Raw genomic sequence first — 21,529 nt, 5'->3', positions numbered from 1 at the left:
AATGGCACCTTTTCACAATCTGCCCCTGAAGCCACACTCAATGTTAGCTTTCCCATTGCTTTGAAAAGCTAGCTACAATCTTTGTTTCCCAGAATCCTAAAGGGAAGCAGTGGAACTGGTTGTAACTTGACCCTTTCCATCTGGGGAGTGTAGCTATCCGATGTCTGTGTCTGGGAAATGCATCCAAGAATGCTATCTCCACCCCCCTCGAAAAGAGCCCAACAAAGAAACCTTGGCCTGTCCCCTCCCTGCTCCTCTTCCCCCAGGCAAGAAGCACGCTCTTGGTCTGCAGTGGCGCTGAACACCACATGAATGACTGCAGTGCAAGGCAGGCGTGTGGGGACTGACAACCCAGGAGAATTGAATTGCGTGTCAGCCAAGCATGTGGGAGAGTTAGTAAACAAAAGCATCTGCCTGCACTACCAGCTCAGGCAACCAGCAGAGGCAGAGCTCTTGTGTCTTTGTTTGAATTGGGAAGGCAAAGAGTTGAACAGGTTTACAAACATTTAAAAGAGTAGACCAAATACAAGCATGAAATAGTTTAGCAGTGGTTTTCCACAGCTTGGCCCTAAGAAAGTTATCAGCTTTTAGGACTGTCAAAGGATTTTCTTTGTGAGGGACATATGGAGACCTCATGTTATCATACAGCTGTGCCTTGGACCAGTGAGACTTTTATTGTCATATGTATACCAGCACATTCACTTCTTGCCCCGCATGGAGGATTTCCCATGGCTGTCGGCACAAATCACACACACAAAAAAAGAGGGTCCTGTGCAGGAGCTCACTGCTGCAAGCTATTCCAGAATCAGTCCATCTCTGGAGATGCACAAACTGTTTTACAGTGGGCTATGGTTTGTTCTTGAGCAGTGGAAGGGGCAGTCTCTAAAATCTAGAAACCTACACTGTGACTTGTACCACACCGAGACAGACATTTTCCGTACAAGTCCCAGCAGTGGATGCTCCATTCCAGCTACTCTGAGAATTTGGTCACAACCCACTAATTCCTGGATGGTATCAGGAAGCAATTCAGTATGCCTTCAAGTAACAGCCACGCCATTGTAGCCTCCCTAAGGACTGGCAGAAAGTAGGACTAGTTCCGAGGAGCTATTGCTCAAACTGCTCTGTAAGATTTGAGAGAATTTATTAAGTGTTTGGTGTATGAGTCCACAAAATCAGTGCATATTGCCACACTAAAATGACTTCCAATACTAGAGGGCCTGTCATTCAGCCCTTTTATGGTTTTATTTAACAGTGGTATGTTACAATAAAATATAATTATAATAAACTTTGCATCTTTATTCTTAGTGCAGTGTCAATACACTAATGCACCATTACGTAATGCTCAGTGGACTTATCTTTTAAAATGTTTTTTCAAATATTAACTAATTACTATAAGAACTCTTTCCTGCAAGAGTCCTGAATTTTTGAGTAACAGAGCCTGCTAGGGTTGGTCACTTTGCAAAGTTGGTATGTCCAAGAGCCCAGGTAGTTCTCTTTCCTTTTTGTATACCACAGCGCCCCTCATCAGTTTGCGCTAACCAGAAGCTATGGAGCCTCGCTCAACCCCAAACCCCCCACCATGGGGCAGGAAGACAGAAGGAGCAGCCAAAACAACTTTGTGTTTAGGAGAGAATTTAGTTTCTGCTCTGGGCCACTAGACTTGAATGGAACATAAATGTAGACTTTAGTACGGAGCATAATTGAGATGCTGGGTGCTTCCCGGTGTGGTAAAAAGTTTCTGTGTGAGCACATGCAACATGCAAGCCTGAGGTGACAGAGCATGTGTCATGTTGAAACACAAATCTCTCCAGTTCTGTATTTTTTTTTCTCAGTATGTTAAGTCTTCAACTCATCAACTTCTAGCTGAACTGACTCTGAACAGGCTACAGTTTTGTGGAAATCAGTTTATTCCATCTTTTTCCCCAACTATAAGGTCATTTTACAGAAGGTGAAATTGTCCCTTTAAGGGTAAAGGAGTAGTAGCCCAGGACAGTTCTGGGCTCTAATCCAAGTGGAGCCACTGACTTGCTGCACGACCTCAGACAAGTCGCTTGACCTCTGTGCTTCAATCACCCCAGCTGGAAAACTTTGGTTTAAAAAAAGCAGAGCCTCAATGAGAACCAGATGCTGAATCGAGCTGAGCTTTCTTGGGTAAATAAGTGCACTGCAAACAACAACAAAGAACCCTTCAAACACATCAGAAATCCCGCAACTGATTTGGACGTGCTCACCATGTTCAAAAAGTACTGAAACTCAGCAATACAAAATCTCAGTTTATTTCTACCCTTCTGGAAATTCCCCAGTCAGTTCAGCAGATAATCTCTTGATGCAAGTATAAGAAAAGAGGGATTGACCTGAGCATTATACCTTGAGGGCTCAATTTATACAAGTTATGGGAAGTCTTCTGGAAATGGACCGCTTCACTAGTGTAATGGCAAAATAATTCTTCCGTCTTCCTCCTGGAAACTTTCCACTTGAAAGTGAAACTTGTCACATATCTTCCATTGTAGAGTGAAATCTTGATGCCTCCTTTCAAATGCTTGGACTTATCCAGCAGGGAGCCAAGTATGTAGTCCAAACCACTCTAGTGGGGGCTGTGGACACAGGACAGTGGCCAGTATTTACTCATCCATTCCCACAACCCACTTGCTTCATTGTCTTATGCTATTATGAAGAAAATTGGTCAGGTTTTTCCCCCAACAAAATGTTTTTTGTCAAGAAGCACTAATTCTACAAAACCAAAATTGTTTGCAGGAGAAAGTTGGTCGTGATAACTTTCTTCCCTTTAAAAGCATTTTGGAAAAGTTTCCAGATGGTCTAATGTCTTTGTTGAGGCTTTCTAAACAAAAGTTGTATTTTTTGTGTTTTACCTTGGTTTTACCTTGAAACGACTGTTTGTTTTGAAATGACTTTAATACAGTGATTCTCAAGAAGTTTGCCATGGCATCCTGAGCTACCTAGAGATTCTTTCAAGGGTGCTACAGAGAACCACACAAAGTTAACACTGGTAGGTGTACAAACATGATTCACAAGATAAACCTCAAGATTTCAAACAAGAAAAAAGAAAGATACATTGAACACCTCACTGTGGGGTGCTAACCACTGCCAGTGGCAATTTGTGGAGCCCTGGGGCACCAGCTACACCTGTCCTTTTCGTTCCTTTGGGCTAACGAGGAACTTCAGGATCCCAGTACGGGGATACCTCCTATAACATCACTCTGACAGAATAGGTAACTATTTACAATATTTATTATGTATAATATATAGATACCTATTAAATCATATTCAGATATTTACATACATATATTTATATTTGTACACATACATTGCTATCTATTCTAAGATTTAATTCATAACTCAATTAACTTACGGGATAATACTAATTAACTCAATGCTAATAGATATATATAACTTGGTAACAACATATATACACTTATAGGTAGGTGATCACACCCTCCGTAGGTCTGATGTAGACACCCAAAATAACAGTCTTTTGGTTGACTATCAGTGTCTTGATGTCACTTTAGTTCAGGTCTGGGTGCGATGGGAGCTCCCTCATTGGTCCTCCTGCTGACGGCTGGTGCCCATGCTCGGCTTCCCATAATACATAAACAACCTTCTCCCCACATCACCCCTTCCTGTCCTTCAGAAAGGGCTGGCGGGTCTACTATCCTGCTTGCTTACTCCCTTGGGGCCCCCCACGTGTCCACTACGAGAGGAATGGGCTATAGCCACTTGCCAACTCCCAGCCCCAGGTGCTCCCCCTTCAATCAGAGCCAGGGCTTGCCTGTGGGCTCTGCTCACTTCTCTCACTTGCCGCTTTGGTCCCCCAGCGAGATCCCTGCAGTCTCCTTACAGTGATTTGTCCCTCCCTCTGCTCCCAGCTGTCCCCTATGGCCCACCTTCTGCACCAGACCCTGGCAGCTACCCATCCTGGCTGCAGAACCGTTTCCAGGGCCTGCAGGCACAATTGCTCCAGGCCCTTTGTTCTGGTGTCCTCAGGGGGACAAAAAAATCTCCGAGCCTGGTTTTGGCTCATCATGGGACAATCCCTACAGGTGAGTATCCCTTCTGTTACAGTCTGTTGCATACATTTTTTTGCCATTTCTTAGTTGGTCTAATAAAAGGTATTGTCTGTGAACCAAGAGTTTTAGAGTTTTGCATTTCTTTTTGTCTCAGACCGACACAGTTACCAAATACATCCCTGAAAGATTTCAAACGGAAATTCATAGTGATAAAAACGTTCTGATCTGCTGTGTTCTTTCTGAGTTCTTTGGAACAGAAGAATTGCTCTATTCTTTTTTCTGTAATCAAAAAATGAATGAAAACCCAAGACCTGGCATTTTGAGGGGTCCGTTGCATCTAACGAAGGGTGCATTGAGTCTAAAAAAGTTGAGAACCACTGACTTAACAAACAAACCGCTGACTGGCAAAATAATTAAAAGGTCACAATTGAAAGAAAAGTTTATGAAATTTCCAGTGTTAGCTTGACACAGCCAAGGTTGGGGTTTTTTTCAAGATCTTCAGTTTACAGACATTTTCATTATTTCATTTTTTCATTCTGACTTTGTTGGGTGGGAGAAGGGGGGTGGGGAAATGTCCATCTCAGGAAAGGAAAGTGTCCTGTATGGCTCTGCTTGCTGGTGAAACAAAGTGGAAGTAAGGAACAGCCTGGCCACAAGGCAAAATGCAGGTTCTCAAGGATTAGCCTGGAATGCAAAAGGTCTATGGAATCTGCTGGGGAAACTTGGAACAACAATGAGATGCAGCCTAACAACTTGGTCTCCCTCAGTAAAGGATGCAGTGTGACAACATTGTCAGTGTCAGGACATGCATTGCTTCAAAGTAGGGGCCAGCAACTTTTGGGTCAGATTTGGTGTGCAAAGCTCTGAACCAGTCCGTATTTTACTAAGGGCGTACTGATTCCCCAGCCATTTGATCAGGCTGCTTTTTGTTAATGATGCACCCATTGCCTCCAGTTGTTACAGCCACCTCCCACAGCCCATATGGAGGGCTGCTGTTTCTTGCTGCAGCCTCTGTTCACTGTCACTGAAGTGGCCAGAGAGGAATGGTGGCTCGCAAAGGCGGCTGGGTTGCAAGGTGCAGCCCACATTTTACAAAAGGTTGCTAACCCCCACTTTGAAGCATTCCTTGCATTGCGTGCAGCCTTGTTCTGACACAGGGAACTTACAACCCATTTTGAGCCACTGTAGAATCTGAACATCCTTCATAACCTGCTAGCAGTAACTTCGTCTTGAAGACTTGAAACCACCCTCCCACCCCCAAGCAAGTCAACATTTGCATTGCCACACTGTGGCATCTAAGATACTGCAGTTTATTCTATAATCAAATGGCAGTACTATCCTATTTTTATAGATGGGGAAGTTGAAACTTGCTCAAGGTTTCCCAGTAAAAGAGGAGCAGAGCAGTTGATAGGATATAAGTCCTGGCTCCAGTTCCCAGCTCTGCTGACATAATGCCATCTATTTGTAAGAGTAAGGATAGGTTTGGGTTGATTCTTTGTTGAGAAATGTATGTATGTATTGCCCAGACTTAATGGAAGGCAGACAGTGAAGCGGTCAAATTAGGAAATTGCTCCACACTCTGATAGTAGACGCTGAACAAGACTGTTCTAACCTGTCATTGCCTTTCCAGTAGCTATCCTTGCCAGCAGCAAAGAGTTTGGTTTATTTAAAAACATTATATTTTCCTCTCTGCTTTACACTATTCTTTTAAAGCTGCAGGGCTTTCATTAACCCTGATTAGACTGCATGATGTAACACAGCCTCAGGTGTCGACAGGGAGCTGCACCTTTGGCAGCACAATGAGAGGTCTCTGGAGCAGAGAGCTGAGCCTCACTGGATGCCTTATGACTTCCAAGAGTTAGTGAGAAGGAAAAGTTTCAGAGAGACTGTGCGTGAGAGATGGATCAGCTCAGCAGTGTTTGCTCTGTGGCTGGCTCTGTTTATATCGCTGTCTATATTTAGCTTGTGAGTCATCAGAACTGCTGACAAGAGGCTGAATTACCCACAGGCTCCAGCACTGCACCTGACTGCTTGCCTTTGTGTGTTCCCAATAGGGTGGGGGTGTATGTAGCTCTGCTCGAAAACCACTCCAGTTCAATCTCTCCTTGGGTATTTTTCCTGCAGGAGATCTGCAAGTGTCACTTAAAGCAAAAGCTAAGATAAATATAAATCTCCAAGAACAGGGAGACAGGTCATTCCTGCCCTCCCATGAGATATAGAAACTCCTCTGAAACTTCACCCTTCTTCGGGAAGGGATTAGTTTAGCATAAAGATCAGGAGGACCCTCCTGGCTACTAGAGCCAAGGTCTTTTTTTTTCGGTTGACATTGCTCACAGTTTTAGAGTATAGGTTAAAGAGAACTTCTGACAACAAACACCGCTTCAGTATGAGACGCTTCATTGGTTTCACAGTGAACCTGTAAAAGGTTTTATTCCATATTTTTAGCAAGGTTAGTGCTGAGTAAGCTGGTAAATCTGCCTCCACTTCCTGAGTGAAATCAGTAGCGGGGGTGGAGGTGCTCTGACAATGTGGAGAGCAAACCGAGAATGAGCAGGCAGCTCTCGAGAGGTTAGATTGGGTCACTTTCATCAGCAGAGACAAATTTCCTCTGTCTCAAGGCTCAGTTTTGGAAGGATGAAATCAGGGGAAGCCTTTTATCAGCCACTGGGTTTTTTTCAGAGGGGGAATATAGGGAGTGTTTGGACCCCTGTAACTGATATTCTGCGACTTGGAAAGGGATTCTGTACAAATTCAGGCGGATGGAAAGATGAGGGCTCTAACTACCTTACCAAGGGCTCTGAGCATAAAAGTAGCAGGTAGAGAAATCCCGTGAGCCTGTCTGATAGGAGAATGAAGGACCCTTCCTACTTTTTCACCCTAAATGGAAAACAACTGTACCCCTCCTGATTGCACAAGATGGGAAGTGCCACACGGTAGGGGCCTGGGAAAGTACTGGCCGTGAGTTGCCCTTTCCAGGTTGACAGTCAATTGGCTGTTGTCATGGTGTCTGTATGCGTCCACTTCCTGTAGGCTCGGGCCAAAGGGGGAAGGAACAAGCAAGTGGTGCAATGGTTGTTTTGAATTATAAGGACTTCCAAGAAATGGCTCACCTGCCAAACCGTCCTGGGAGCTGGAGAGCCTGCTTTAAATGTAGCTGCTTGTCACTCAAACAGACTTTTTGTGGTGAGGATCCTGGTTATTCCCCTCTGCGACTCTCTGGCATCCCGGCCTTTCTGAACCCCTTGCCCCCCGTGTTGACTATCTGGTTTCTAATTCGGGCATTGCAGAAAGAACCGCATAGTTCTTGCAGCAGGTTTCTCTTGTTTTTGCAAGTGTAACTTTCACATATTGGAGTTTCGGTGTCCTGTCATACAAAGGGTCTTATTGGCCTTCCTTGCTGAACCCCATTTTAAGTGTGACAGCAAGAGAACTGAACTTCTTAGGTATATTTTTTCCTCCCTAGTCATTAGGAGGCCACTCGGAGATGTGGTAATTTGACTTCCCTTGGTTCCTCCCTTGCCCTCACTTCTTTCTTGGGCATCACCTTGTGTGCCCTCTAGTGTTTTGCGGGGCAGGGGATGACTTACAGTCTTGCTAAACTAAAGTCTGCTATGTTGTAGCACAATGTGTCTCCAGCCACCTGGCAGCCAAAGCCAGCTTGCAACAATGAGTCAGTGACTTCTAGGTTGCAAGTATTACTTGTTTTGGGGGGAAAAAAAGAAAAGGTAATATTGCCAAGACTTGTATTAGTCATCAAAGAAAGACTAAGACTTACATATCCACAAGAATTCCTCTTATACTATACTGTTGTCACTTTTGGATAAATCATGGTTCTGCTTACTGTGGTTGGGACCAGTATTTGCTCCTTCAAACAGCTATGTAGGAAGAGATTGGTGTAGTAAAGCCAAGAGCTGCTGACAGCCATGATATGAATATAGGTCTGTTATTTTGTAATAAGGAACCACCAGCAGTACAGAATGCATGTGTGATTTTTATATACACTTACACAAACTTTTATGTCAAAGTGTGTATGTGATAATCATGCAATTTATTTTGTAAGGAGGAAATCCACTGCACTTCTTCAGCAGAAGGAAAACAAACTTCCTTAACAACCAGTCAGCTGTTACTTCTGATATAAGGAGCTGTATGAAAAGGAAAAACCTCTTAGGTACTATGTCTCACGTCCACTGACATCTCATGATGGTGCTGTGTCCAAGGGTGGAATATGAATAAAAGTGCTTTGATGAGTGGGAGAACAATGAGGCTGGCTCATGACATTCATACCTTTTATTGTGCACACTGTCCAACGCCGTGAAGGAATACTGAATTATTGAAAACACATGCCTAATTTTTGTCCCTGGTCCACTTCCATGTATTACTACTCATATGTTGCTTGTTAACATGTTTATATACCCATATCATGGTGGATACCAGGACAGTTCAAGAAACGGGGTGTGTTTCCTGTTGTACTGGATATTTTCCTGTAAAATGACTGTCCTTGTGACTCATTGAAACATATGTGAAACCATCTTGGACAGACAATCTCTGAAGGATATCCTCTAAAAGACTGCAGCTGGAATAGGAAACCATTTTATGTGCTTTAAGCTTTTTGTGTCACCTCTTGGCTTATGACACTTTACAACTCTAGTCTGCTTTACTCACAGCTTGGGCTGGAGGGGATTGGGGGTAGGCAGGCTCCTTCACTTCTAGAATCAGTAGCAAACTGTTTTCATCATGTTTTTCTCTAACAGTAAAGTTAATGAATGGCTCTTATCAGACATGTTGCAGGATAGTTAACCTTAGGAAGAATATCAGTTTGTACCAGACATAGTGCTAGGTGAATTGCAGAAGGTTGTGTAACTTGACTGAAACCCTCATGTCAGAAATCACACTGCATAACTCATGAACTGGCTCTCCTGAGATTTCTGGTCCTTCCTGGCAGGCAAGCAATACCATGGAAAAAATCTTTTCTTGAGATATTTGAGTATTTTGTGCTCAGTCCTGGCAAAAGCATGTCCACAGAAAAATTACTCAAACTTACTGAAAAGTCCAAAAAGGCCCTGTTTAGGTGTGGGTCAATTCTTCCTCTGAAGTGGCTTTTTTGTCAATAGTGGTAAAAAGTGCCTGCTATTTTTTTTCCATGTTTCTTGTCTCGCATTGAATTCATATAGCTGAAAACAAAGCATCCTGTTAGAGTGAAGAAGTGGTGCTTTTGAATCTGACTAAACCTGAGCAGAGGAAAATAGAGGCAGTATAGCCCAGTGAGTGGGACGGTGGAATGATATTCTAGTAACCTTCCCAGCTCTGCCGTTGGCCTACTGAGTGGCCGCCCTCAATTTACTTTAAAAATGTTACCACTCTCTGCCTTTTTTTCTCAAGCTGTGGTACTGACCGCTCTTGTACAGCATTCTGAGAGCAATTATTAGAAGGAACTGGGTGATGGTGGTATTATTTTATTAGAGATTGAAAAATCAGGTGGTTTGTAGAGATTTTAAAGATACTGTCCGATTTAAAAAAGAAGGGGATTGTGAAAACTAAAACTAAGTACTTAGCCTTTTTCACTGCTTTGATATATATAAAAGGCATAAGAACGATTTGTTAGAGAGGAGAGGAGGGAAGGGAAATATGGTGCACTTTCCCCCACGTGCTACCTAGTCCAATTTTTCTGAGTTTTGCTGGAAATCTCACAGGTTCTTGGATACATATTTCTGACCCTTCTTCATTGAAAATGTCAGGGCATCCAATTGACAAAGAGGGCTTTTTCCCATAGGTGTCTGAATTAAATAGACAGTAATTCTCAACCAGGGTGCTACTCAGGTTTAGCACTATTAGGTGTACAAACAGGATTCACAAGCTAAACCCAGAAATTTCACATAGAAATTAATAGTGTTACAAAAATTCTGACCTATTAAAGTCTTTCTGAGTTCTGTGCAACAGAAAAATTGCTCTATTATTTTTTTTGTAGTCAGAAAATAAGTGAAAACTAAGAGCTGCCATTTTGCAAGGCATGCATAGAGTCTAACAAGGAGTACCTTGAATCTAAAAAGGTAAGAACCACTGAAATAGACCGAGAAAATAAACACATAAGAAGCTGGTTAAAACTTGCTTCCTATCTCAGTCAGAGTTTTCTTCCTTGATACTTGTGATATCAGATCCTGCTAGTTCTTCAGCCAACCAGGGTAGAAACGGCCTGAATTCCTGGTGCATATATATTTTGTAAAAGCTACTACTTTTTGCAGAGGAGGAAATAGCTACAGACCTTTTATCTGGCAAAGTGACAAGCACTCTCTTCCCTCCTCCTGCTTTGTTTTTTAAGTTCACCTCGTAAGCCTCATAAGACAAACCGACTTTTAGAAATCTCTTCCTTGTTGCACAAGAAAATAAGAATCCTCTTACCTGAAATAAAGCAGTAGTATAGGCATTCTGGTTTTGCTTCTGTAGAGGACTGAATTGCATGCACTTCAGACAAATGCATGTCCTCCCACACACATGCACTAAAATAAGCACTTTTTAAAATGCAACTTGAGCAGATGGGGAAAGAAGGGCCACCAGTTCACTGCTACATACTATATTTCAAGTTTGGTTGCAGGTTATTTAAACCAACTTTTAAATTTCCCCTACCAGATTGCTTAAAGATGAGTGTGTTATGTTACCAAGAGGATGAAATAACACAAGCATGTGTGCAACCAGATTATCTTGGAAGTGTCGTAGAGTGTTTGTGCCTATTCTTGCTCTTTTAGGCAGGACACTAATGATGTAGATTGGAGATTTTGTACCTTCAAATTCTCCCCATTTTGTTACCAGAAACTTCCTTTATTTAACAAGCACTTGGGCATTTTTCTAGATATTCTTAGGGCACTGTGGGTGAACATGCATGTTAGAGCAGGTTCTGAAATGTGGCCTTGGGGAAGGGGAAGAAAAGAATGAGTAAAATTTCCAAAGTCTGACAAAGAGGAAGGGGTCTTTTTAAAAGAGAGAGAGAGAGAGAGAGAGAAATCTGTCTTTTTAAGAGCAATTTGGAGGTCCAGTGACACTTAACACAACCCTAACAATAGTATTGTGAAGAGCTAGTGGAGAGGGTTGGTTTTGCCTGTAAGTGTAACACTGCCAGTAGAGAGGCTGTTTATGGGGATTGAGCCCAGTAATGGCAGACTCCACAATCACTGCTTGTGGATTTTGCATTGAACACATTGACATTGGAACGTTGTAATTAGGGCTGTGTAAACCCTTCAAACCTGGAGATAAGAATAAAATACAAATGGACTGTTGCTATGGTGTGAATATAGGAAATACGCCTTTAAAGCCTATTCTGAGTGCATTTGTGATTCAGATTGTGCCTTTTTATACAACTGTAGTTATCCTGAAGCTATAAGCACAATTTAATGAGTTTATTGTAATGTGTTAAAGATTTCTCTTGAAACAACTCCAGTATATGAAGTACAATTAAGGCTCTCTTCAGTTCATGATTGTGTAAAGAATGCCTTGCAATCATGTGGTTCTTCCCTGCTGGACTAATCTAAGTTGAAACATCTTGTTCATATAACGTGCTTCAGTGCCCTATCATGCTGTCCTATGTGCTGAGGCAAAGTCACTGTAAGCCAGTCTTGCACTCTGCTGTTTGCCGAGGACTCTTTTTTTGAGGTCAGCAGCTCCACTTAACAAATAGAGAATTCTGGATGAATAAGCGAATACTGGGCTTATAATTAAGGGTTGGTTTGTGATGTGAAACAGTATCCCAGGCTGTGCAGTGTAAAGAGAAACCCACCTGTTTGTATGGGATGCTATTAAAATACATGAAGGTGGGGGTATAATGGGAACCACTTTCACAGAGGTGATTACATATAACAAAAGAGGCAACAGTGCTCCTTCCCAAAAGCAGTATTATGTGGTCTGGTGTCCCCCTGAAATTCAACTCCCAAATTTCTTGCCTGACAATGGGACCTGAAATAACCTCTTGGTTTTGGGTTTTTTGTTTTCAAGTATGTTCTTGCTTAAAGTTTAATTGGCTCCAGTCAGTAGGAAAGGGCTCCAAGGCTGATTATTTATGGCTTACTGTCAAAAGTAGCTATAAAAAGGGCAGTATTATCTTGGAGATGCTGGGAAGGAAAATGTAGTGGGGGAGGGAATGGGGGAGTATGTGTGCGCGCGAGTGTGTTTTCTTGTACTAGATGGAATCAGAGTTTTGCTGTCTCAGCAGTGTGGTTTAAATTGAAGATTAACCCTTTGACCTTCATGGTGTCAAATCACTTACAGATGGATCACCAGTTATATTTTTCCCTACTTTTGGGGTGAAGGGGGGGGAGCTTTCTTTTCTTTTTTTTTAAGAAAGTTGTTTGTTCATGCAGCTGGGGCTTTTGAGAGGCTCAGAAGCCAATCTGATTAAAAACAGCATTTGGCTAAACTCTGCAAAGTCCTGAAAGCAAAAAAAAAAAAAGTTTAATCCTCTTGTGTACAATGCATAAAGGGTCTGCTCTTTTCTTTTTGTAATGTTAGAGCTACAATTATTTCAGGAGAACTTATTCTCCCCACCCCTTGTTGTGCTGATGGGATTAAAGTGTCTGCTCTTGAAAAATGTAACAGAGTTGTTGGAAAAGAGAAGTAGTGTGTTGCAATTTTTAAAATATAAATAACCTCATTTCGATCATTGTCTTTACAGCATCAGCAGAACAGAAATCAAGTGTGGTGGCAGATACTTCTCTTCCTACATAATTTGGCCTTAAATGTGGAGGCAAACAGGAATCAAGCAGGTCAGAGGTGAGACTCATCCACCTGTTCCAGGTCCAGTCTGCAGGGAGCACTGAACAAACACTGGTTTGGAGGAGAGAGACGCATGCCGCCGGACGGATGTGAGGACTTTGAAACTCTTATGATCATCTGACAAAGTTTTTTTTTTGTTTTTTGTTTTTTAAGGACTCTTCTTTGTTGCTTCCTGCCTCCCATGGTTGGGAGCTCTTGTCTAACACTGTTGAAGGAAAGTCTTAGAATGTGGATGTGTTTGGTAAAGCTTGCTGCTCAATCCTTGAATCAGAAACCTCTATGCAAGCAAGGCAGATACTAAACTAACAGATTCCTCTGCTCTCTTTTGTTAGTTGATGGAGTGCAGCATTTTGTCAGTTTGACTGCTGGCTAAAGATGGGGTCTGGGACCACTGACTTTAACTATATTTTGAATATCTTTCCAATTAAAAATGTAGTCTCCTCGCTGGGATAGCCTTGAAAAAAGTTATTTTTTAGAAACAATGACAAGGAAGTGGCTTTATATTTCACAGCTGATGGAACACGCTTCATTTCCTTGCATTTTTATTACTAGTGAGAATTGAATGAAAATCTTGTTTCTTTTAATGGTTTCATTGGCCTCTGCAAATCCATCACATGAAGTTGTTCCTTGTCATTATCACCAAGAAATGGAATTGTTTGTATAAGAAGAATGTTCTCAAAATCTTCCAGGAAGTATCGATGGCTTTTCTGTATCTTTGTGCAAAGGTCGGGTACACAATATACTGTGCCCATTAGCCAGGATGGAGCTGATAAAAACTGAATATAATCTAAGAATCATTCTTCTAGAACTGCTGATCTCTACACTTCCATTAGTCCTCTGGTTTTTGTTTTTCCCTCTTTGTTATCATGCGCTTGGTCAAAAAATTTAAAATCCCAGGCATCTGACATGTTTACTTCATATTTGACTGGGAAATTAGCTGGCAATTAGTTTGATTCCCATAGACGGCAGGTTTGAACAAGCAGTTAGTCCATTGTTCCACTGAGTAATCCTGGAAGCTGGTGTTAGTACACAATGACTGGTGGCAAAGATAATACTTGGAATGCAAGCTCCAAGCAGCCTGTGATTTGTGATTCTTCAGGAGTTTTTAAATGCATGTAACTGTCAGTTTTGGAATAGGATAGGGAGAATTATCAACCAAAGGAACTTTTTGTGTATGTGTAGTCTTAAATATTATCAGTAGAACTAAAAGAACAAATGCAATGACAAATTCAGTAAGGGAAATGCAATAGGGTCTCTGCTTTGTTCAGACCGTTTCTCTACTTGCCTTAGAAAATATAAATCACAAATTAGAAAGCTAGCTTGAGGAGAATCTGTTTGGAGAGTGATTTAGTCATCCTATGAACATCAGCACAAATTATTGTAGGGTTCTTGAGTTCCTAATGTGCTGTAAAGAACAGTGAACACCAAAGCATTACTGTATTAGAAAAGCAGGAGGTTTTGCACATATTTCTTTTCCTCGTTTTTCCCCTCTCTTTTTGCTTGCTCTTCTTTGAGAACCCCTTTCTGTCTCTCACATTTGTAATGATCCAGTTCCCTTGCTCTCTCATCATTGCCTTAAAGTGCCTGGTAACAGTATGTACTACAGTTATGTTTGGACTCAGCCCCAGCACTTGACTGGCATTCTGTTCTTCCATGGCAGGATTTGTCTAGCTTCCAAACCAGCTCCCTGGAGTTTTTTGGCTTATGCATCTCTGCAGTGATCGTCTTTCAGTACAAGCAGGTTTCCTCATGTGAAATGATTATTTTCCCTCCTAGCTGGAGGAAGAGTAATATGTTTATCCAGAGTTAAGAGCTACAATTCTCAGCTCAACTTTGCTTTTTTTTTATTTGAGTATGTGTGCTACAGAGTTAGTCAGTAGGGTCTCCCTTGCTAGCATATCTATAATTCAGTTTTCAATCGGGGAAACTTTTACTGCTTAAAGCAGGGGTTGGCAACCTTTTCTAATGGCAGAAGAGTGCTTGCAACCCAGCCGCTACTGCAGGCCACCGATCCCCCAGCTGCCTTATGTGGAGGGCTGTTCTCTTACTCCCCTAATGTGACCCCAAGTAAAAAATGTGCTTCTGAAAGCCATGGTGAAGGACAACCTGGAGCAGCTAATTTGGCAGTGACAGTAAGTACAGCCTACCTTAGGAGGGCTAGAGAGCAACCCTCTCTGCACATAAAGGGGTAATCTGGAAGGGCATCAGGGGACAAGTATATGGTTAAAAAAACATAGGCTAGAACAGATCTTTGTGAGCAGGATCCAGTCTTTGTGGGCCAGATGTAGGCCACAGGCCTTAGGTTGTGGACCCCTGACTTAAGAAGCTTTGTACTTAGGCTGTCTACAGAGAAATGTTTGGCTCAGGAAGAGATGGAGCTCCCTGGCCATGATGCCCACTGCTAACAATAGATTTATCAAACTACACATCACATCTCAGTGTCTTAAGTTAGAATCCTTTGGTTCTGTGTTTTCAGTGAAGGGTGAAATATGCCACTTGAATGCAGATGCTGGACTTCCTCTAGACAAGGTCAGACTTCCTGCAATACTTGTGGTGCTGCTGAAAGCTAGAAACGTGACAACCACTGATGCTCTTTTTAAAGAACCTCCCATATTTGCGTATATTGGAGGTTAAAAAAATGAAGTCAAATCAAGAGTTTTCTTTTTCGGCTGGGGGGTAGGGTTTGCTATTGACCTCATAGAGAACATGAGCTGCTTGCTACTTAACACCTCACTCTATCTTAAAAATAGTGGATTCCTCCTTCATCCTCTCCCTTCATCCTGCAGTGTATATCTCTTCCTGTACAGGTTAGCAACAGACACCTCATTTGTGCAATAGTTGTTACCCATTCTGCCTAAATAGGGATGGTTTAGCATGTACTTTAAAAGGCATGCTCATCTCAGCGTCTTTATTACGTTTGGCCACCTTTAGAAATGTGTAGATTGGTTTGGGAAGCATTTTTAGTTAACAAGGGGATGGGATGCTTTTGGTTGGTTACATGCTGGTTTGCCTTGGTGACCTGGTGGGATTTCAGTTTTCAGTCGCTTTCTATACACTCAATGTGGGATAAAGTGTTCCTAAGAAGTTAGCTGGTTTCTCTTTCTCATAAGCTAATTCTTGTTTAAATGAGAAACTCTTGGGGTATATTGAGCTTAAGCTGATGGCACCAGTAGTGTAGAAGTCCATTTCCCCTCTCAGGATTACCAAAACATTTTCAGTCCCTAATTTTCTTGATTTGAGGGGAGGAGTTTTCTAGGTAAATGTTAATTTGTGTCCTTCTGCTCTCTCAGGTATCTATATTGCCCAAACCTTCTCTGGATCCAGTAAGCCTGGTGCTAGTAAAACTAAGTATTCCCTACTTTGTTTCCTGCAGTTCTTGAAAGCTGAGCCAGTAATCATAAAGCGACTATCCAAAAGTAGCTGCAAACTGCCATGACTAGGATAATGTGCAGGTAGAGGATGGAACGGATTTCTGAGAGATGGAGTGGCCATTGGTAATATGTGGGCTGCAGTCTTCTCTCAAGGTACTGATGGTCTCTGCTAGGTATGGACTTCTGCATAACTTACTGTGTGTATTAACTGTTACTGTTCTATTTGTTTGTCGTTATTTCTTTGGAATCTATTTTCCTTTTGTATCAAGTCTGTCTGTCATTTTCTGACAATTTAAGCAGCCTGCTAGCAGTAAGTACTTGTCAGTGTTCTTGATGTCTGAACTCTTGTTAGGAGGCAGGCTCCTGAGTGAACTATCCTTGCGAGCCTTTTCTTAAGCTTTGTATCAAGAAGGTGGTAGAGGGAAAGCAAACCAATCCTCTGTGATAGAACCAGAACACTAGTGAACATTTTGTTTCTTATGACTGGCTTCTGGGAAGAACTAATAGCCTTTGCTCAAACAAAGCTTGAATAAATGATGTCTGAGATGTGACTAGTCTTAGACCCCCATGATGCCATTTCAGCTTCAGTGGGTGTGTCCACACAAGACGTTTACTGTGGAGTAGACTAATTAGCTCCACAGTAAACATCATGTGTCTATACATCCTGCCCTATTAGGCTCAGTAAACTAATTAACTCTGCAGCAGAACAGTACTTATATCTAGTACTATCCTGCTGGAGAGTATTTTACTCTGTAACAGCGCACATGTAGATGCTGCCCCAGCTGGCTGCCTGCCTGTTGGCCCCGCACTGGAGCACCCTCATGCACCAGCCAGCCCCTTCACAGCACATTGAGCCAAGCAAGGGGAGCAGCCCCAAGCTGGCAGGCTGCTCCTGGGGCCCTCTGCCAGCCAGGCTGCTCCAGCCCAATTCAACGTGCTGTAGTCCTGAACACACATTCAAACAATACACCTGGGAGCAATAAGCTCCAGAGTTTATTGCTTTGCATTAATTGCATGTGTAGACACGCCCAGTCTAATTCTGTTACAATAAGTGAAGTTATGCCAGGGATGTATTTGGCTCAGGGATTTTTTTGCCTTTCCCTTTGTGGGTTCTAAGTTTTGATAAAGTAGGAGGAGTTAGAATAGAGACTTCAGGCATTTGCTGCAATCTGTAGTGTACAAATTCTGCAATGTCACTTTAATCTTTACCTCTGCTGATCTTCAGCAGCATCTATAATGCTCTCTAGTGAGACTGTACAAATAGTAAAATAGCTGGTACCTTTTTAGAGCCCCATTCTGAACCAAGGGAAGCCCCTGGAGTGGACTCTACTGGTACTTTGAAAGCTAAAGACATTACAGAACTTTGGAGGGCTTGCCTTAGTTTACACATTACTATTACCAACCTTGCCAGGCTGCTTTGGGGATTCTGAACCAAGGATCATACGCCCCTTTACATCAGTGGGAATTCTGTATGGGAGCCAAATGCTGTAGCGTACTAAAATAAGTTGATGGAAAAGCTTTTTATATCATTCCAAAGAATATTATTTTAAAAACAGCTTTTGTGGTTGTTTAAAAAATGCTCATGTGTTTCTTTTGACTGTTTTAGCAACAAAAAAAAAGAAAAACCAATTCCTTGAGGTATTTCTAAACGATCGTTCAGTGATTTTTTTACAGTTCCTAAAGAGCTCTTGTTGTCATTGTTTCTTTGGTTTGTACATATCCATCCTGGTGGTACACAGCTCAGTTTTTACCCATAAGGAAAAGCAGAAAAGACCAAACACATCAAATGCACTGGATCATAATTGTATGTGTGTATTCTTAAATGATGTGCAGCCTGACATCCCTTCTCTCCTCCATGCCTTCCATTCCCCCCACCCCAACAACCCCTCTTCCCACAGAACAAAGGGTCAGTTCCTATGAATACCATGCTGGAAGTTGGCTTCAGGGAAGTGAAACTTATGTCTGTGGTTTTTCTTTTTAAAGCCATTTTTTCAGTTCTGTCTTCAGACTATTTGCTGCCTTTGGGAAATGGAGGGGTGGGGTGGGAGGGGTAGATCTTTAAACTTTAAAATCTATTATGACAAATTTGCATGTATAAAGTTACCCTTAAACCTAGTGGAGTCTCCCTAAACTTGTGGACTCAGCCCTGGGAGAGCCTCACCACAGACTCCTCAGCTTGTGGGAGCCAACTCTGCACCATTCAGAAGGCAATTCCAGTTTTGGTCAGACAGCTATGTAAGGAAAATTTGAGGTTAGAAAGGCTATATAACCACTCTTTGTTATAATCACATGATATAAAAAAGTATGGCAAAGACCTTTAATAAATAGGTGCCTAAGTTAGGCTTCTAATGGGGAATTTTCAGAAGAGCCTAAGGGATTTGAACTATCAACCTCTTAGGTATACCTGAAAATCCTGATACTAAATATGAACTTTAGATGCCTAAAGTTAGGCTATTTTTAAAAACCAAATAAAACTTAATCATATATATCTTTCTCCCTCCTCCCACCCCCAAATCTTCTTCCTTTTCCTGCTCTGGTATCAGAAATGTACGAAGGTGTCCTCCGCATTTCTGGGTTTGGATCCATAGATGAGAATATCTTGAATGTGGAATCATCCCCAACCCTGGACTTCTTTATTTTTGTAGGACACGTGAACTTCTAAAGCTTTTTAGCATCCTCAGTTGCCGCAGAAAAGCAACAAAGTTCAGGGTCAAGGAGGAGGGGGGATAGAGGTTCTTAGTGTATTATTAAAATGTTATTTACTGTTCATGGAGAGCATTATATGCTCTCCCAGCTGAAGAAGTGCAACCAATGCTGTCCTGTGAGATGCCTACCTGAACTGGTCCTGAAGTGTACACAACCTCCTTTGCCATGGACTGAGACCCAGTGAGAATGTAGCATTTTGTTTATACTGGTTGTGTACCTCCAGGACTCCTCTGTGTACTGATGGTGACTGGGACTCCGCGTTTTATATCTGTGCAGTATATTTGTTTTGCGCTTTCTCTCTGGTGCTTTTTAATACATGTCATTTTTTTTTTCTAATAATTGGTACAATTTTTAATAAAAATGTTAAATTCTGTGTGTGCCATCCTTGGTTTTTGTCATTTAGTGGCTCCAAGACAGCAATCTATTCTAGTGACTAGCTTCTCTGCAACTGACTGACTCTGAAGATCAGCAAAATATAAAAGTCAGTAGTACAACTCTAGTTGTTATATTCATTGGGTACTCCCTATTACATTGCCTTTACCAAGGCCTGTAACAAAACCAAGATTTGTTTCTGAGACAGAATAACTATCCTTGCACAGACAAAGAAATAGGCACTTCCCAGTCTGTTGGAACCTGAATTATGTAATACATACCTGTAATAGAAAAGTCATTTGAGGCTTTGTTCTCAACTCAGGACACAGGGCTTTACAGGGCTATTGTTGACAGGAGCACAGTTTCACATATCACTCCAAATCATGAAGCTGAGAATTGTATCCCTTAAACCAGCATGTAGTATACACTCCTAAAATGTGGCCTCTGCCTGCTATTTCTCTATACTTTCTAGGCAAGTACATTCAAAGTTGTTCAGCTGTAGGCTCTGATGAATGCAGTTGCCATTTGTTAAACTACCAGTGAAGATTCAGGTTAATACTTTTTCTTATCTCTCCATTTGCAAGAAATATACATGAGTAGCTGTGGCTCTGAGAGGTCCTTGTAAGATGATAATGCATCCCTTAGCTGCAAAATTTGAGGAAGTCTTGACTTCCTCAAGTGATAGCAAATGCACATTTGTCCTTAGTAAACATCAGGATCTCCCTTTCAATTCAATTTTATTGTGTTACTGTAACTAGAGGAAATCTCTTTATTATAGTGTCCTGCCCAGGTAGGGCAGAATTGTGGATATATATGTCAATAATTTATCCACAGAATGATGGGGGGTTGTATATAATTTAATTCTCAGTCTATATTAAACAATATTCCCTCCAAAAGGTTTAGGGAACTGCATTAATGACCCCACTCCATGGTTAACTTGCCTCCTTTTGGTGTGTATAGTACAATAGGGTCTTTCATTTATTTCTTGAACATGTGATGTATGCAGTAATATGAAAGGCAACATGTGCATGTAAGGCTATAGAAAAAAAGTACAATTTCATTTCATTGTACTAGGCCTGCTGAAAAGTGTGTCCCCCTGCCCAGTCTCATGTGATCATGAAAGAGCTTATTGTCATACACTTGTATGAGGGGACAGGGTAAGATTGATGCAGATGGGCAGTAGGGGGAGAGTTAACTCTGAATTTCCTGACAATTGTGCGATTTAAAATCTCACCACTGATCAGTTTGGGTTTTTTCATCATTCTCTTATCAAAGTAAAATTCTGTTTTTAATATGAACTCAACGTAGTACTCTTGTACTATGTAGAAAGGTATCCAGAGCAGCAAAAGGAGCTTGCACTTAACTGGAATCATAGACTGGTACCCAAATGTCTGTGATCATTCTTTAGAGATCTTCCAAGGAGTAAGCACAGCCTTGTTTAATTTATGTGCAAGTGTGGCTAAATAAGGGTTGATTTGTTTGTTTTCTCATACACTAAAACCTGGGGTGAAAAGAACCGATGAGATCTGCCCTCAAAATCAAACTCTCCATCCTTGAACATTTCCACTAGGTGAGACATCAAACATATAAAATTATTTAAGTTTGAAAGGAGCTATTTTCACACAGAAGATGGTATTTTGAATTTAGACAGGATCTGAAGGGGAAATCTGCAAGCTAATCAAAATTAGATTAAATCAGTGCTCCTCTGTCTGCTTCTAGTTATTGGCATCTCAATTGCAACTCAATTGAGATGACTAATCTGTTCTGCTTCCAAAGCATTTGTTACTATAACACTCCTTCAGAAATTGAGTTTTATGCTATTAACTTAGAATCATAGAAAATTAGGATTGGAAGGGACCTAAGGAGGTCATCTAATCCAACCCCCTGCGCAAAGCAGGACCACCCCCAAGTAAATCACCCCAGCCAAGGCTTTGTCTAGACCTCTCTGGGTAACCTGTTCCAGTGTTTTACTACCCTCCTAGTGAGAAAATTCTTCCTAATATCTAACTTAAACTTTGCTTGCTGCAACTTGAGACTACTGCTCCTTGTTCTGTCATCTGCCACCACTGAGAGCAGTCTAGCTCCATCCTCTTTGGAACCACCCTTCAGGTAGTTGAAGGCTGCTATTAAATCCCCTCTCAGTCTTCTCTTCTTTAGACTAAAAAAGTTCAGTTTTCTCAGCTTCTCCTCATAAGTTATGTGTCCCAGTCTCCTTTAGATGTACACCTTACTGGGGTTGTTTGACCCCAGTACTCTTTCCTGCCATGGCAGGGGATTGGACTAGATGATCTACTCAGG

At 41.7% G+C, this 21,529-nt stretch overlaps 1 protein-coding gene across 3 annotated transcripts in view; it reads left to right on the top strand.

Annotated features, from left to right (window-relative positions):
• The window catches only part of BMF (Bcl2 modifying factor), a 20,479-nt gene extending 5,057 nt beyond the window's left edge, over nucleotides 1-15,422 (top strand). For 2 of the 3 annotated variants that reach the window (XM_019518987.1, XM_019518985.1), the window contains exon 4: nucleotides 12,682-15,422. In XM_019518987.1, coding sequence (XP_019374532.1) covers nucleotides 12,682-12,783 — 102 coding nt within the window. In that variant the 3' untranslated portion in view covers nucleotides 12,784-15,422. Of the gene's footprint in view, nucleotides 1-266; nucleotides 909-12,681 lie in introns of those variants that run through there. The other variant, XM_019518986.1, reaches the window with a different exon arrangement.
• The last annotated feature ends 6,107 nt before the right edge of the window (nucleotides 15,423-21,529 follow it).

The sequence above is a fragment of the Gavialis gangeticus genome, unplaced genomic scaffold, assembly GCF_001723915.1.
Source record: "Gavialis gangeticus isolate Ggan-Ray unplaced genomic scaffold, GavGan_comp1, whole genome shotgun sequence".
In the NCBI taxonomy this organism is placed as follows: Eukaryota; Metazoa; Chordata; order Crocodylia; family Gavialidae; genus Gavialis; species Gavialis gangeticus.
This window is presented reverse-complemented; position numbering and strand designations above follow the sequence as displayed.